Below are 17,154 nucleotides of genomic sequence, written 5' to 3'. Positions count from 1 at the left end.
ACTCAACCTCTCCCGTATGGCCCAGTTGCATGGTGCTGGCAGAGCCAGGTCCAGTTACATTGTGGAGAGCCTGCAAGGACTTGCGGGAGGAGGGTACTTCACTTTCCCCTGTATTCCCTTCCCCACACTACTTTCTCTTTCCCTCCTCCTGGTAGCCTCCATATGCTCATCTTTCCCAATGTCCTTCTCGCCTTCAAACCCACTAAACAACTTACCTTTTATCTGCCCCCCATGTTGACCTATATTTCTGGACTTCACTTATATGCTGCTTTTCTTCACAATGGGGACTCAAAGCAGCTGACATCATTCTCCTTTCTTCCATATTATCCTAACAACAACTCTGAGAGAAGTAGATTAGCCAGAGCATGCCTCTGGATCAAAGTCATCCAGTGAGTTTTCATTGGCTTGGGGTTTTCATTGGCTGTTGAACATTAGAAGCCATTGGGCCTGAGTGTGTCATGCAAGTCATGTGGTATCAAGTTGTTTGGTTGTTACTTTGGACCTGGCCCCCTGAGTCCTTCCTTAAAAGCCAAAAGAGCCCTGGAAAGGGCCCTCCCTCCCCCACCCTGCTTTTTACTGACAGAAATCAAGCTTGGAGTACTAGCTAAACTGTTATGGTTGCCTAGCAACAGCCACCAAGAGCATCTACAGGTGTTCCTTCTGTCATTTTGTTTTTTTTTAAACTCCCCACTGTATTTTTTTTCTATTTCAGATTTTTCTGCAAGCCTGGGGCATTTTTCAGGTGTTTGGAAGATCTGTCTTGTTCGATTGTGGTTCTAGTCCCTGGATTTAAGTATCCTCAGATCAGGGCTACTTGGCTATTAGTATATAAGATATAGATATATACACATGACTAAAGAGACTTGAAGTTCTCCCTTTCAAACAGCAGCTGCATAACAAGTTACTTTTGCTACCAATAAACCCTCAGTTCAGTTGCAGGCACCTTCTGTTGAAAGAAGGAACATCCCCTCTACCATAAAGTAACTTTCCAAGTGCCAGTTGCTATTCATATTGTCTCCGTCTTCTGCCTACATGTGTTAATGGACATTCTCTCTCTTTTTTTTTTAGCATGTGAAGATGGGTATAAACTTGAGAATGACACTTGTGTGAGGTACCAGAATCTATAGAACTAATTATCCTTGCTTCCCATCCGTCTACCCCCAAATGGATGCCTTTTCATTATTTTGATATTGCTTCAGTTGAGGTTTGTCTACTGAACACAATGTCTCTCTTCTATTATAGTTGCCCATTTGGACTGGGAGGATTCAACTGTGGAAACCGTAAGTATCTTGTCTGTTAGCAGCCCATGCTCTACCCTAGCTTTATATCACCACCACACCCAGTAGATTTTACTGTAGCAAAACTGATTTTTCAGTTCTCTCAAAGAAACCACACTGTTTGTCAACAAATGAGCTGAACTTTCTTTCCACCAACTGAATGTTTTTGAACATTCCACAGCACCACAGTGCTAAGGGGATACATGGAGGCAACGGGCAGGATTCAGCCAGTTTTTACTTTCAGAGAAGCAACTTGTCACTGAACAACTTCTGTTTTTGTTTTAGCTTATCAGCTAATCACCATCGTAATTGCAGCTGCAGGAGGAGTACTTCTGCTCATCTTGGGGATAGCTCTCATAGTTACATGCTGCCAGTAGGTATCCTCAGCCCAAGGTTTATTTTTGTAACAGGTTACATAGCACTAAACTTTGGTGTAGTGGGTAAGAGTGGCGGGACTCTAATCTGGAGACCTGGGTTTGATTCCTCACTCCTCCACTTGAAGCCAGCTGGGTGACCTTGGGCCAGTCACAGTTCTCTGGAGCTCTCTCAGCCCCACCCACCTCATGGGGTGTTTTGTTGTGGGGATAATAATGGCATACTTTGTAAACTGCTCTGAGTGGGCATTAAGTTGTCCTGAAGAGCGGTATATAAAGCGAATGTTGTTGTTGTTGTTGTTATTATAAAATTAATTTTCAATTTGTGGGGAAATGTATATCTATTGATATTTTGTTGAACAGTTGGCACTATATCATCTATTTCAAAAGCAATTAGCACTATTATGTTTTTTTGTAAAAATATGGGATGTCTAACACTTCAGAGAAACACAGAGACATTTCAAAAAGAAATGTGTCAGGAGTACCAGGCTGATAAAATCACAAATAATGAAAAGCATGAATAAGATAGATGCGGAGAAAGAAAGGCTTTTTCTTTTTCCCCAAGGAAATGGATATGAAAAAGATAAGTGGCTTTTATGACAGTCTCGTGTTCTTTTTAGTTGATCTACGTGTATATTCTTTTTCTTCCAGGAAAAATAAAAATGACATAAGCAAGCTCATCTTCAAAAGTGGAGACTTCCAGATGTCACCATATGCTGAATACCCAAAAAACCCTCGAGTTCAGGACTGGGGGAGAGAAACCATAGAAATGCAAGAGAACGGAAGCACTAAAAACCTGTTACAGATGACAGATGTTTACTATATGGTAGCAATTTCTGAGCTTTTTATTGTTGTCGATAATGATGATATTAGCAAATCTGGAGAGGCTGTATGACCTTTTGTCGTGTAATAATTTTATAAGGGTAGGTGCACAGGCATATCTTCCCATGCTTCCAGATCAGTGCTTTAACACAAAACAAGAATTATGGGAGGCAATAACTGAGGCATAATTATATGGTTCTTTATCTTGGGGAGATGTGCTGTACAATCCACTGGTATTTCCTTGTACTATGTAACACAACTCCTCTATTTGCTCTGTGGTTCTTGTTCTATGGTACTGAAGCAGTAGTCAAGGGGACATCAAGACACTGGTTTTAAAGGGGACAGATGTGCATTCACCTACCTGTATGCAACAAAAGACCATGATGGGAAGGATAGCTGTAACAGCATCATAATAGTATATGGAACTATCTGCACTGTCTTCCTCTGTAGAGTCACTATTAATATTTCCCAAGATTCTCATCTTGGCCTCAGTGAGAGATTGTATCCTGGAAATGTTCACAACCTTCACTTGGGCAAATAAGCCAATCAGCCTTCCTTCTTTCCTGGCTGAAATGACCTGTGTCTCCAGGATCTAACACCCTCATGAGGCCTACTAATAATGGCAAACCACAACTTCAGATCACCTCTGGATTGTTCTGCCTCCCACACTTAGTTCATGCTTCAACTTCTTCATTCCAGGAAAGGGTGGTGTCCTCATATCACTTCACTACCTTCATGTAATGAAGATCATATACCCTGACCTGGATAGCTCAGGCAAACACAATCTTGCCAGACCTCGGAAGATAAGCAGAGTCAGCCTTTAATAATTTGATGGGAGACCTCCAAAGAAGACCAGGATTGCAGAGGCAGGCAATGGCAAATCACCTCTTCCCTTGAAAACCTCAGCAGGGGTCTCCATAAGTGAGCTATGACTTACTTCATGTGCTTCATTAAGAATTTTCCCCAAAGGGGAGAATGGGGTGTTGCCCATATTCCCTTTCTGATCCTGGCTTACTAGCTACCGCTAAGGCTTTCCAGTAATGCCTGGGTATGTTCCAGACCAGAACACAAAACAAAATCTGCTGAATTTTTATGTGCCCACTGTTGTTGTTGATGATGATGATAACTGCATTTATATACTGCTCTTCTAGACAGATTAATGCCTCACCCAGAGTGGTGAACAAGTTAGTGTTATTATTATCCCCACAATACAGCTGAGGAGCTGGGGCTGAGAGGAGTGGCTTACCCAAGGCCACCTGCTGAGCTCATGGCAGTAGTGGGCTTCGAACCGGTAGAGTGCTGATTCGCAGCCAAACTACTTAACTACTGTGCTACAGCAGCTGTTCTGGCTTCCTGTAGCTATAGGTCCACTACAGTTTATTTATGCAAATAAAAATGTCAGGACAAAGTTTGCCTTCTAGCATGTTATCTGAGGAGATGGCCAAACCATTCATCAACAATTCATTTTCCTGAGTTGGATCAAATTTGCATCATTTCCAAGTTCAGGTATTCCAAGATTTTGAATTGGGTTAGAGAAAGCAGAGAGAGAGAGAGAGAGGAAGGCAGGCAGGGAAAGCAGAGAGAGAGAGAGAGGAAGGCAGGCAGGGAGAAAACTTACTCTGTAAGGCGTCACCCCATTGTCAGAGATGCTTCTTTGCCCTGCTCTGTCTTCACTTCATAATACTATCTTGTATTAGTATAACATATATTATGAATGGAACGTATTGATTCATTGTTTCCTTCCTTCTTATTTGTCTGTTATTCTAGCCAACAAACCTAAGGAATCCTGAACTAGAAAGAAATGGACTGTATCCTCCCTACACTGGTTTACCGGGTTCCCGACATTCCTGCATCTACCCTGGGCAATACAACCCTTCTTTCATTAGTGATGACAGCAGAAGACGAGATTACTTTTAACAGAATTGCAGGAAGAGAAATGGCAGATGGACAAGTTGTTACAGGCTATGTCTGCAGGCTACACTCTGCTATTATACAATTCAAATATTACCACAATTGCATACAGAAGAGGGACTTTGAACCCTTGAAGCACATGGAACAGAGTTGCCTGAAAGGAGACATTTCTAGTTGCTGTTGAAAGCAAGTAGATAAAGCGTGCTGACTTGCAGTTCTGTGGGGAGCAAACTGTTCAATAGAGTGTCCGCAGGAGTTCTACTTTTTCTGTCACCACTAATTACCACACGTAACAAGAATTTGATAATAGATCACTAAAGCAAAACTAACAAGCAAACGCTATGGATGATACTCTAAATTGAATGCCACTAGGGTGTGTTGTGTTTACAGGTAATAATCTCTAGTTCTGTGTTTGTGCCCAACCTTTTATGCAAAGCTGAGTGAATTTTATGGATGAGGCAGTTCTCAACTACTAAGTATCTGTTACTAGGTACTAGTAATATGCTTACCAAATGCTGAGGGCTTGTACATGAATGTGGCCTAGGGGAGTTCTTGCATTATTTGTAGTGTCCCAGTTCTGTTTTTGTTTTTGTTTTGCAGCAAAAGATGTCTTTTGTTTCCTCATGGACTGTGACTTGTCACCCCTTTTGTGTGTCAAGGCAGTGCTACTTCTTGCTGGGTTTGAAGGGCTAGTTTCATTTCCCTGTTTGTAACAAAATGGCAGTTGTTGTCCTTCCCATATCTTTCTTGCCTCTAATTGGTTTCAGAATCCTTAGGGAAGTAAGGGGAGTGCATTTGCCCTCATCTATCATTGTACGATTGCACAAGGGCATAGACATAGCAATTAGAAACAAATATTTCCGCCAAAGTTGTGGTCCCTGCAGAATGTTATGAGACTGCTCATCAGAAATCCTGTAGAAAAGAATTTGAACTCATCAACAGGGATTGAGGGGGATGCTGACTCAAATGCAAAGTTTGATCTAATTGCATTTTAGTATAATTCCTACGAATGAGATAATGAATCTTAGCAGCTTATTTGAGATAGCTGTTTCCTGCATGTAAACAAAAGGCACCTACTCCTTGCAAAATAAAATGTGAAGGGCTCCCAGAGTAGCTTGGAATTCAGGGTTCCTTCAGACCAGAGTTCCCCAATGTGATGTCCTTGGTTGCCATGGTTTTCCTTCTTCCTGCAGCAACTATTTTGGTTTGGCACCTGCGGCAGCCATTTTGCGGTGGTACTCACCACTCTCCCTTAAAATTCTGAAGGTGCTCTCAGGCTCAGAAAGGTTGATGACCCCTGATTCAGATATTACAATTGAAGGTCATGGCTGAACTAGCTAAATGATGTAGCCCCTGGAAGGGTTCTACTTTAACTCTTTTTGATTTCCCCATCCCCCGTCTTGAAGGCCATATGCTCAACACACAAGAACATACTTCTTGTGGGGTTTCTTTTACCTATCCTGGCAGAGATATACCCCAGCTGCAGGAGAAGCTTGAAGCTCTTTAATAATTAAGAGATGATGATAATGCTGAAGAAGACAAACCATTCTACAACATATCACCATTGGAGAATGGTGATTTGTTTTATATGGTTAAACCTAAGATTTTTATACAATCCTTTTTTTCTCCAAGTTTTATCCCTGACAGACATTGATATCATAACATTCTAAAGAGGGTGTAAAATTCTGAGACTTGTGCCTCATGCAGGAAGCTGGTAGCATTTTCTGAGCAATGCTTGGAAGTTACTCATCAGTGATGCACAAACAGGGGTGAAATGGTGAGAGATCAAGATTGTAAATTATGCCATGTTGTTCAAAAGAGTAAAAGTCCAAAACATATTGTGACGAGCTCCACGCAATTGTTTCAGATTAGGTAATTGGTCAAGTGAGAGTCAAAATAGATGAGATGCTGGGAAATCGGTGATCAGATCTGTGATCAGATCAGCTGTGTGGGAATTGGATTCCAATTGAAGTCACATATGGAGGAGAGGGGGAATTTAAGCCTCTTACCTCCACACGGCTTTGCAAATCAGTTGCCCCCCCCCCCCGCCCATTGGTATAGACCTTTAAAGTAAAAAGACAGATAAAAACAGGTACCTTCTTTTCCCCTTTAAATAGCTAATAAAATATTTTATTTTACTTACTTAATTTATACTCCCTAATGGAGTATATTCTCCCTAATGGAGACTGAAAGCTTACATCATTCTCTCTTTTATTCTCACAATAGCCCTGTGAAGTAGGTTAGGTTGAGAGAAAGTGACTGACCCAAGGTAACTCAGAAATCTTCCATACTTGAGTGGGAATTTAAGGCAAGGGGGAACGGGGTGGAGGCTGTTTCCTGCACAGGTAAGAAACAGACTGCAGATTGCTGTTGTTCAGCTGTCTGTGACCAGCAGTAGCTACTATGAAATGAAAAATAAGAGAGCCACACCCCACAAACTGCAAAAAGAAGGAAAGAGTCTAAAACAGCAGTTTAAAAGGAAGGCATGGTGAAGACAGCTGTATCTTGTTTGTCTCCAATATCTGGCATTTAGAAGTTCCTTTACTCTGAGTACAGAGGCTAATTGGGCTTAAAAAATACAGATTCTTCACAAACTAGTCTAGTTCTCGTTTTAGAAAATTAGACAACTTTAATTTTGATTGAATTTAGAAGAACTATAGCCTGTGACATTTGTGGGGGGCTGAATTCAAGCTCAAATTTATGATGAAGAATATGGCAGCCACGTTTGTTGGTGTATTTTGCAATGTCAGCTACCTAAATTGAAAAGAAGAGAGCAAATGGTTCCATCTTGTTTGGACTTAGTTATTAAGTGGGAGCAATATAACAAAAAGTACGCCAGTTATTTTGGTTTGGATCCAACAGGATTTCCAGTGATGGAAGGGGTGGGCTGTTTTTGCCAATTCCTCCTTCCCACTGCAGTTTCCTAGCTCCCCCCCTCATTGTTCCTGGTGGGTTCCCCTGTCCCACAAGAGCAGCATTTCAGGGGGAATTTGGGGCTGCAGCAACAGGGGGGGAGGTGAAGTCATGCTCGATAAATGGAAATCCCACCTGTCTGCCATTATTATTGATGATTGAAGCTTGTGATTTGCTTTAGGCTATACTTAAAAATGCAAAAAGTCCTGCCTTGAGTACATTCTTTGTAAGTTGTTGCTCAAGTCTAACTGTACATTCTTATACAAGAATGATCAATGTGAATAATAAACATTTACCTGAGTCAAACAGGGTAAATATATACATTCATGCAGTAAGAGTTATTTGTACATGCAAAAGGACTCTTTGTAGGATGTGCGAGTGATGGCAGTTTCACAGTGTGGTCCACTCATGCACCTGGGCCTAACAGATGGTCAGTGCAGCCGTCTCTAACTGAGCTAATCCATCTGTTGGGTGTGTGCATGTGCAGAAACACAGATGCAGGAGGGACAATGGCTGAAGCACTTTGTTTTATGTGGGGAAAGAAACCCAACTGTAAGACCCCCACCTTTAAAAGAAAAGATGCCGTTTTCTTAGTACGCCTGGAAAAAAGTTACCAAACAAGACTAGTTTGCTAGAGCCTTTCACAGTGCAGTCCTAAGCAGAATTATGCCATATAAGTCCATTGAGGTCAATGGGTTTAGAAGGGATTAACTCTGCTCAGGAGGGCACTGTTAGTCATATCTACATCACAGTTTTAACCTACCTTAACACACATTTCCTTTGCTGGGGCTGCTGGGGAACTGTAATTCTGTGAAGAGAGCTATGGTTTTCTAACAGCAAATTCTCAGCACTTTGATTAAACAAGTCCAGAACTCTTTGAGGAAAACCATGTTTATATTGTAGCTATGCCATTCAAAACATGTACAATGTGCCTCTAAGTGGAAGTTTCCATAGTGATGCAAAACACAGCAATAACAACTTTTATTAAGCAGGAATGAATGGCACTCTCAGATGTACATGGAACTACAAATTTGTAATACTTTGATATGTGGCATTGGGCTTTTTTCATATGTTGAGAATAACCTTATAGGATATCCTTTATAATGTGGAAAGCTTGAAATATTTTGACTCTATAGTACAAACCCAGTACGTATAGTTCTTAACAACTGGTTCATTTTTAAATGAAATTGTTCAAGTTCTTTTGCTTTCTACATACCAAATTAAATTTGTTTAGACTTCTTATCTACAAAAATAAAGCCACTCTCAAAACAGCCTTCAGCATTGCATTCAACGTCTGTCATCTCTTTCAAATGAGAAGGGCATGGCCTTGGTGCGTGTCTTCCTGATGACTCTGAATGTACATGAGTTAACCTGCGGTTGTGTATTGTACATTGTTCTGGATTTCAGCTTCGCATATCTGTGAATATAACTTTCGAGTTGTTTTGTTTAAATTTTATTTTCCAACACAGTGTTATTTAAAGTTGTACCTTATTTGAACCCTCCACTAATTATATAGTATTATAGTTGAAAAGTATAATTTTTAAGGATTGGATTATTTTTATACCAACATCCAACATGTTTTAAATCTGACGTTCTAGTCAGTATAATAAAAAGATACAATAAAATATTAATAATAGTCTGAATCTTAGTTTTTATTGCTGGGGACAAGATAATATGCAAATCAAAGGTAACAGATGAATGGTGTTTTCCACACAGTGATGAGTTTGTGTAGTTTCCTCGCTGCTGCTGCAACTGTAAGTCTCTAGCCCCTTTGGTTGTGAAGATATGCTTTTCCCCTTTAATCTCTGCAACCAAAGGGGATAGAAACTTTTGCCTGGTAATTGTTGCTATGGGTTTTGTTCCCAGTGGATCATCTTTTGAAAACGAGCATTGAAATACATCATTTCAGAACTCAGAGAATATCTGGTTTCATTAAGTGGGTTTATTCATGTTTTCAGTCTATGAAATCAAGGGTTGCCAAGCTCCTGGTGGGGCCTGGAAATCTAGAATTACAACTGATTTCCAGGCTACAGAGACTAGTTTCCCTGGAAAAAATGCCTGCTTTGGAGGGTAGCATTGTACCTTGCTGGGGTCCCTCCCCTTTCAAATCGTGCCCTCCACAGGTTCCTCCTCCTTAAATCTCCAGCTATTTACCAACTAGGAGTTGGCAACCATAAAAATTTAGCTGAAAGTCTGTGTTACAAAATACTAGTTTGAATCCTGTAGAGGATTTGGGCAGGGTCAGGGATTTTCAGTGATTTCCCCCTTCCTACTGTATACCCTGCTTGTGATACAGTTTCTAGGGGTTCCCTGTCTACTAGGAGTTGTATTTTAGGGGCATTTGGGGCCGCAGCACAGAGGAGCGGGCAGGTGAGAAAGTCACACTCCACTTCTGTTTCAGAAATTTCTGGTGTATCCAAGCTATTATAATTTTTAAAAACAAGATCAGGTACCCTTTCTTAATCAGGGTTTGATGTCTATGCTAAAATCTATCAAATTCGGTGATAAATCTGGCAACAGTTGGTCACATGATCATGAGTGACACAAGTATTTCAAATCCTCAGAGGTAATCAGCAATATCCTGCACCACCTAATTGTCTTTGTGGTTCTCTTGATGCTGGGGCTATGATTTGATCATTTCTTACAGCCTTAGGCATAATCCATAATTACTCTTAAATTCCTGTCCCACTCAACTCTAAAGAATTGAAAAGGCTTTGAATGTGTTTTATTACAAAGGGGTTAAGGTTCTCTGAGCTGTTATGGCTTATGCACCTATCATTTTTCCTCAGGGAAATGAAGATTATCAGGCACATGGAATAATTCATCAGCAAAGCAACTGGTTTAGCAGCTTACATAGAACCATATATTTATTCCTATTTTGAATTTTACCCTGATTTTAGTCCCAGAATTTTACCCTGATTTTAGTCCCAGAAGACCTCCAAGTGGCTATTACTTTCAACAAGATTTAGAGTGGAACTTCCCTAGTTGGAACTTCCCTAGAGTGGAACTTCCCTAGTGTATATCTTTGAAATTTGGGCTCTGCTTCTCCAAGATAAAGAAGGGCATGATTTCCTGTGGAAAATCAGCACACAAGAGAAGAGGAGGGTGCTTAACTGTTATCCATCCTTGGCCTTCCCCCTATAACTGACCCTTTACCATCTGCTTTTTTCACTCCAGTGGGTGGATTTCCTGACACCTTGGTCTGACCGCTAACAGGTCTGAAGTTAGAGCTGGGGGAAAAGGAACTTCATAAGGTAACAATCCATCCATGCTAACGTTTACCATTATAACACAGCCAGCAATTGTTACAACTGTGTAGCACTTCAAGTCCAAGGTCTCAATGTAAAGTGTCAACTGAGAGCAATAATTTCTCGTAACAGTTGCTAAAAATAGCATATCTGTGTTTCATGGTAATAAAGAGTTGCCCTGAGTGAAATCTTATCATTGAGATACATAAGCTGGACTTTCTCTCCAGGAAGTAATCCACATAAGAAATAGGATGTATTGTTCACAGTTCACTTTTCTCATACAATAGCACCTGCTTTTGAAATTTATTGCAGTATATTAACGTTTCTGTTTTAGATACAAATATGACAATGATTCTACCTTTGTAGTCAATTCTTTGCATATCTGTTCCAATAATCTTCAAACTACATTCCAGACACATGGTCTAATCCTGAGATAAATATGTAGCGCAATATGCACAAGGAGTACCTCTGCATTCATGCTACTAAATTCATGCTACTACATGCACATGGATCTGAACCACTGAAATAGATAGTGGGAGAGTAACAAGTTTCTGCATTCATAAGAAGCCACTAAATGAAAAGGCTGGATTAGGGAGCAATCCTAAACAGGTCTTCAATGGTGCTTACTCCCAGGAAAGTATTTGTCAGAATGTCAGTTCTCTATCCAGAGCAACGCCATATTAACTTTTGTTATAACCAGTAGTTTTCCAGTTTTCCTCCCTCTAGGCCCAGATGTCGTCCAGGCCGTTCATACTCATGGGAGCGAAGAGTCTTATCCATCCAGCCCAGTCAACGACCTTGATGTCCTTGTCTTCTCAGGCCTTCGCAGACAGGACTAGGGGGGAGGCTGGGAATGGGTGTTTGAAGTGTTGTAACTTTCGTTTTACTTGCCATTCTCAACAAAGCTTTCATTCAGCCAGGGGCCTCTCCAGCCCTTGGATTATGGACACCTGTATCCTGAGCATAGTCTTTCAATAAACCTTTTGAACCAAGAGACCTTGTGCTTCTTGCAGAAGGGGTGGGAGACGAACTCGAGATAACTGGGATTCCATAGTCTGACAGTATTCTTTGGAGTGCAACCATACCTTGAAAAGACATCCTGTAATTAAAGATAAATCTTCTCTGTGAAAGGGATGTATTTGGATATTAATTGATCAAATAGGATCCAAATATACCTTTTAAATAAGATTTCCTCCATTTTTTGGATCTGAACTTACTAGACAACATCTAGTCATTTTTCTGGGTGTGCTGCAATGAATCTAGCTACACTCTTCTTTCAGTTCCATTGCCCCACACCATCTTCCATTTTCCAAGTGGCAAAGGATGTACCTTCTAACATGGCTGGTCATTAGAAATAGGGCCTATTTTGGTGTACACCAGTGGTTCCTGTGAGTGCCATCGTGGCTGCTGATACTTTTCCTAGCATCTGTCAAGTGTTTTTAGAAAGTGGGCAGGGCAAGGTGGGGCTTTTGCCCAGCAGGGCTTCTGATTTGCCATTGGAGATCCGATTGGCTGTGCAGATTTTTGAAAATGTTGCTTTGGCAACAGCTGCCACCATAACACAAGGACCTTCCCTGTATGATTGAATATAAGAAGGGTGTATGCAAGAACATATTGTAAAACAATATGTTAATGTAAAATGGCATCTGTTAAACAGAGCTTCTGCCTGAAATGTTGAAGCGTTACTATTAAAGTTATGCACAGCCTTGCTCCCTGACATCTTGTGGTTGGCTCCACCTCTTATGGCTGCCATTTTGGGATTGGCTCCATGTCCTGCAGCAGTAGGGTGGCCAGGTCTCCTTACCCTCCTGGCAGGAGAGGGTAAGACCTGGCTCTTACCTCCTCCTTGCATTCTTAAGTCTACTCCCGGTGACTTCACCACACAGCCACAGGGGGAGCCCTCGCTTCACAGCAGGATGATTTGGGCCTCAAACAGGCCCAATTCGGCCCATTTGGGGCCCAAATAGGCCCATGGCGAAGTGCAGGAGTGCTTCTGGGCAGCACAATGATGTCAGTGACATTGTCACTCATTCCTGTGCCCTCCTCCCCCATCAGCCATGTAAATGGAGGCAGAGGATGGAGGGTGAAAATGGGGGATCCCTTGCCCCCACCAGGGGAATGGAATCCCTGTGCAGCTGCCATTTTAGGATTGCCCCACCACCATGTGTCAGAATTCCAAAGGTATCTACAGAGTCAAAGAAGTTGAGGACCCCAGCTGAACACCTTTTCTATTATGCTACATTAAATATGGAATGATCTCTACACAACAATTCAACTGATACTATCTTCAGTGTTAAGTAAATGCACCTCCCCTTTCTTCCCAGGTAATTTATGGAGGTTTTTTTAAAATTTCCTTTTGGGTTTACAGCATTACCTTGACTTTTTTTTGCTGCTGCTTTTAGATTATTAAAAATGAAAGTTTTACTTTGGGCTACAATTATAACAGCAGTCCCTCACACATATTCATAAACTTTATTGCGTTAGTTCATAACGTTAAACATCAAGTAGAAAGCTACACGTGAGGTGCAGAAACAATAATTATTGTAATAAGACACAATAACAAAAGGCACAGTGGCAATAGTTACATGCAAATCCAATATAGTCACACAAGTAAACAATGCCGGAGTGTAGCCTCACTCCGCTGCAGTCAAGTATAATAAAGGAACGCCCCACAAGTCCAAACCACCTTGGTTAGGCAATAGTTAAAGCCAATTGAAGTCAGAAAGAAGTAAACGCCGTGGGTTCGTAGGACCAGGGGCTGAAGGCTCCCGTGTGGCACACCGGAGAATCCGTCCAACAAACAGGGCTGGCAAATGCTACCTGTTGTTTCGTGGATTCACTTCCTCCAGAACAGTTATCTGCAGTTTCCAATAAACAAACTGTAAAACAGACCAAGAGCATATGGAAAATACAATCTCCAAAGCATAAAGTGGTAAGTGTACCCACTAAGTAAAGAACATACTTACAAAGTTTCTACAGTGAAAAAATCTCAATCACGTTAGTCCAAGAATAAACGAATGAAACTGCAAACAAACCAAATACAAACAAGAGCATATGGATAAGCACTCAGAGAGAAGCACTCAATAATGTAGCATCCACCTGAACACTTATATCCAACAGTCTTTGTTTTATTAATTGTTGTAATGCAAAAAAGTCAAGCCCCCTTAAATAATCATCTGAAAATCCAAATTTGGCTACTAGATTCAGTATATGACTTCTCCATGAGTTAGCTTTCACTTCCTCATAAGCCAAAGTTGAGAAACCTGAACTTGGACCAAAGAGAATTTTCAACCAAAAGTTAATAGCAGCTTCATGACCTGGCGACAATATCGGAAGCAAAGCGAGCTCAGATTGAACTATAACTGATGATGTTGAGTTAGGAACTGCTAATAACATGCGAACAAATGTATTTTGAATAAATTCTAATAGTTGTAAATTTCCAAACCCCCCAAACTAGGGCGCCATATAATATCTGTGGCAATACCTTTGTTCTATAGATTTCTAGTGTTTGGGGCACTAAAAAGTATTTGAGCACGTTTGTTCTATAAAAACTAAGAATGCCAAATACAATGTTTTCAGAATTCTGCTTTGTATGTTCAATATGTGCTGACCAGGAACCAGAATTATGAAAGATTACCCTAAAACATTTAAAAGAGGTCACTTGCTCTAATGAATTCCCATCTGTTGTCCGCTAATTAGGGTGGGTCTTTTTACTGAAAACTATGATCTTTGTTTTATCATAGTTAACATTTAGTAAATTATTTTTGTAATAAAAACTAGACTATGGTTGTTGTGGGTTTTCCGGGCTGTATTGCCGTGGTCTTGGCATTGTAGTTCCTGACGTTTCGCCAGCAGCTGTGGCTGGCATCTTCAGAGGTGTAGCACCAAAAGACAGAGATCTCTCAGTGTCACAGTGTGGAAAAGATGTAGGTCATTTGTATCTACTCAGGAGGGGTGGGGTTGAGCTGAGTCATCCTGTAAGAGTTTCCCAGGGTGTGGAATGCTAATGGCGGGAGGCTTCACTGTATCCTGAGGAGGTTCTTTTGCATATGGATTGGTGCTTGATGTGCTAATCTTCTCTGCAGGGCTATTGTTGGGGATAGAATGTTTTGTTAGCCTGGTGTTTTTCAGAACTGGAAACCATGCTCTGTTCATTCTTAAGGTTTCTTCTTTCCTGTTGAAGTTTTGCTTATGCTTGTGAATTTCAATGGCTTCCCTGTGCAGTCTGACAAAGTAGTTGGAAGTGTTGTCCAGTATTTTGGTGTCCTGGAATAAGATACTGTGCCCTGTTTGAGTTAGGCTATGTTCAGCCACTGCTGATTTTTCAGGTTGTCCAAGTCTGCAGTGTCTTTCATGTTCTTTTATTCTTGTCTGGATGCTACGCTTTGTGGTCCCGATGTAAACTTGTCCACAGCTGCAGGGTATACGGTATACTCCTGCAGAGGTGAGGGGGTCTCTACTGTCTTTTGCTGATCGTAGAATCTGTTGTATTTTTCGGGTGGGTCTGAATACTGCTTGAAGGTTATGCTTTTTCATAAGCTTTCCCATCTGATCAGTAATTCCTTTGATATATGGCAAAAACACTTTTCTATCCCCGACAATAGCCCTGCAGAGAAGATTAGCACATCAAGTACCAATCCATATGCAAAAGAACCTCCTCAGGATACAGTGAAGCCTCCCGCCATTAGCATTCCACACCCTGGGAAACTCTTACAGGATGACTCAGCTCAACCCCACCCCTCCTGAGTAGATACAAATGACCTACATCTTTTCCACACTGGGACACTGAGAGATCTCTGTCTTTTGGTGCTACACCTCTGAAGATGCCAGCCACAGCTGCTGGCGAAACGTCAGGAACTACAATGCCAAGACCACGGCAATACAGCCCAGAAAACCCACAACAACCATCGTTCTCCAGCCGTGAAAGCCTTCGACAATACAAAAAACTAGACTGTTTTAAAAGCCTTCTAAGGCCAGCTTATGTATGGGATATAAGTAATGTATCATCAACATAAAGAAGTATGAGATGGCCTTCCCTCCAAGCCTAACTGGAAAAAATTGTGCTCCTGACAAATATTTAGCCACATTGTTTATATACAGTAGGGTTGCCAGATCCCCTTTTCTTCTTGGCAGGAGTGGGGGGGGGGGCGGCGGCACACACCTTTTGAAGTTGCAGATGGGTGGAAAGTTGACCATAAATCGTATTATGAGCCTGGACTTATGTAGTGATGCCTAGTGGCTCCAGGGAAACCTGTACTAGAGTGACTACTGGGCCTACATTCCTCACGCCCCCTTTGGACCCTGTGATTGGTTAACAGGGGATATGGAGGGAAAACCTGCACCAGTAGAGGAGTAAGGGATGGTGACTGGGGGTAAGTGATAAAAGGCCTCACTCGAAGTGGGGGGGTGTTCACTCATATGGAGCAGAGCTGAGGAGAGGCTGCTGCAGATGGAGGGATCCCTCATCCAGACGGGTGAGTCAGACTGAAGCCAATCACCAAAAGACAGCTAGGAGTGGTCTAGTTAGATGCATTAGGGTGTTTTATTTTGTTTTACTATTCTCGTTATTCTAAAAGAATTTTCTTGAAAGTTACTAGACTTCTTAAATAAAAATGTTTACTATTCTGCCTGGGTCCTCATGCCTCATTCAGTCACACATAAAGTAAAACCTACTGGGAAAGAGCAGAAAAAGAGTTGAGTGGGTGCTCTGAGCCCTTCTGAGCAAACCTGTACCAGTAGAGTTGCCATCCCACCTCCCCCCCGCACCCACTTACCTGGCTGGTGGGGGGGCGCTCCCTGGGGCGCGCCCTCCCCAGGCGGCGCGGCGCACCCCTGGCTGTGGGACACTCTCCCACGCCATGAGAGCAGGCGGTGGCGGCAGAGAGAGGCAGAGAGAGGTGGTGGCAAGAGCAGGCCGCGCTCACCACTGCCACTGCAGCCACTGCAGCCTGCTCTCTTGCCACGGCCGCCACTGCCCCTGTCCCTGCTGGCGCTGGCTGCACAGGGGCAGCAGCAGCCACGGTGAGAGAGCAGGCCATGGCCACTGCAGCTTGCTCTCTCACTGCAGCGGCGGCCACCGGCATGGACAAGGTGCGCGGCAGTGGCGAGAGAGCGAGAGCTGCCCACTCTCTCTGCCCCTCCCCAGCATGCATGACATTGTCACACGGGGTGCCCTTTGACCCTGTGTGATAACATCACTCCTGGAAGTGCCATCATCACGCACGCCGGGAGTGCACGCGCAGTCACAACAGCAGAAGCAGTGACAGGGTGGGATCCAGCATCCCAGTCTCCCGCTGGGAGACTTGAGGGACCTGGCAACCCTATGTAACCAGAGTGGTGGCAGGCCACAGAGAGCTTCCCTGGTCCCCTGCCACAACATGGTGGTCTAGCAGTGGGATGGGTTAAAATTGGACCTGGTGAGAGGCAGAGTGCTATTTGGCTTCGTCTTACCTTACCAACTACATAAAGTAAAACCTTCTGGGAATGAGCAGAAAAAAGGAGTTGGGTGGGTGCTCTGGGCCCTTCCGAGGAAACCTGTACCAGAGTGGTGGCAGGCCACAGACAGCTTCCCTGGTCCCTTGCCTACAGCACCTAATCTAACCTTAAGAG

At 42.5% G+C, this 17,154-nt stretch overlaps 1 protein-coding gene across 1 annotated transcript in view; it reads left to right on the top strand.

The window, feature by feature from the left end:
- Positions 1–8,909, top strand: part of HEG1 (heart development protein with EGF like domains 1) — an 84,869-nt gene extending 75,960 nt beyond the window's left edge. Inside the window, exons 15-19 of the mRNA XM_054972162.1 lie at positions 1,069–1,111; positions 1,243–1,280; positions 1,563–1,650; positions 2,303–2,477; positions 4,241–8,909. Of these exons, the coding sequence (XP_054828137.1) occupies positions 1,069–1,111; positions 1,243–1,280; positions 1,563–1,650; positions 2,303–2,477; positions 4,241–4,390 (494 nt within the window). The 3' untranslated portion in view covers positions 4,391–8,909. The remainder of the gene's footprint in view (positions 1–1,068; positions 1,112–1,242; positions 1,281–1,562; positions 1,651–2,302; positions 2,478–4,240) is intronic.
- The last annotated feature ends 8,245 nt before the right edge of the window (positions 8,910–17,154 follow it).

Source organism: Eublepharis macularius, chromosome 2, assembly GCF_028583425.1.
Source record: "Eublepharis macularius isolate TG4126 chromosome 2, MPM_Emac_v1.0, whole genome shotgun sequence".
Taxonomy (NCBI): Eukaryota; Metazoa; Chordata; class Lepidosauria; order Squamata; family Eublepharidae; genus Eublepharis; species Eublepharis macularius.
Note: the sequence above shows the minus strand (reverse complement) of the source record. Positions and strands in the feature narration are given on the sequence as shown.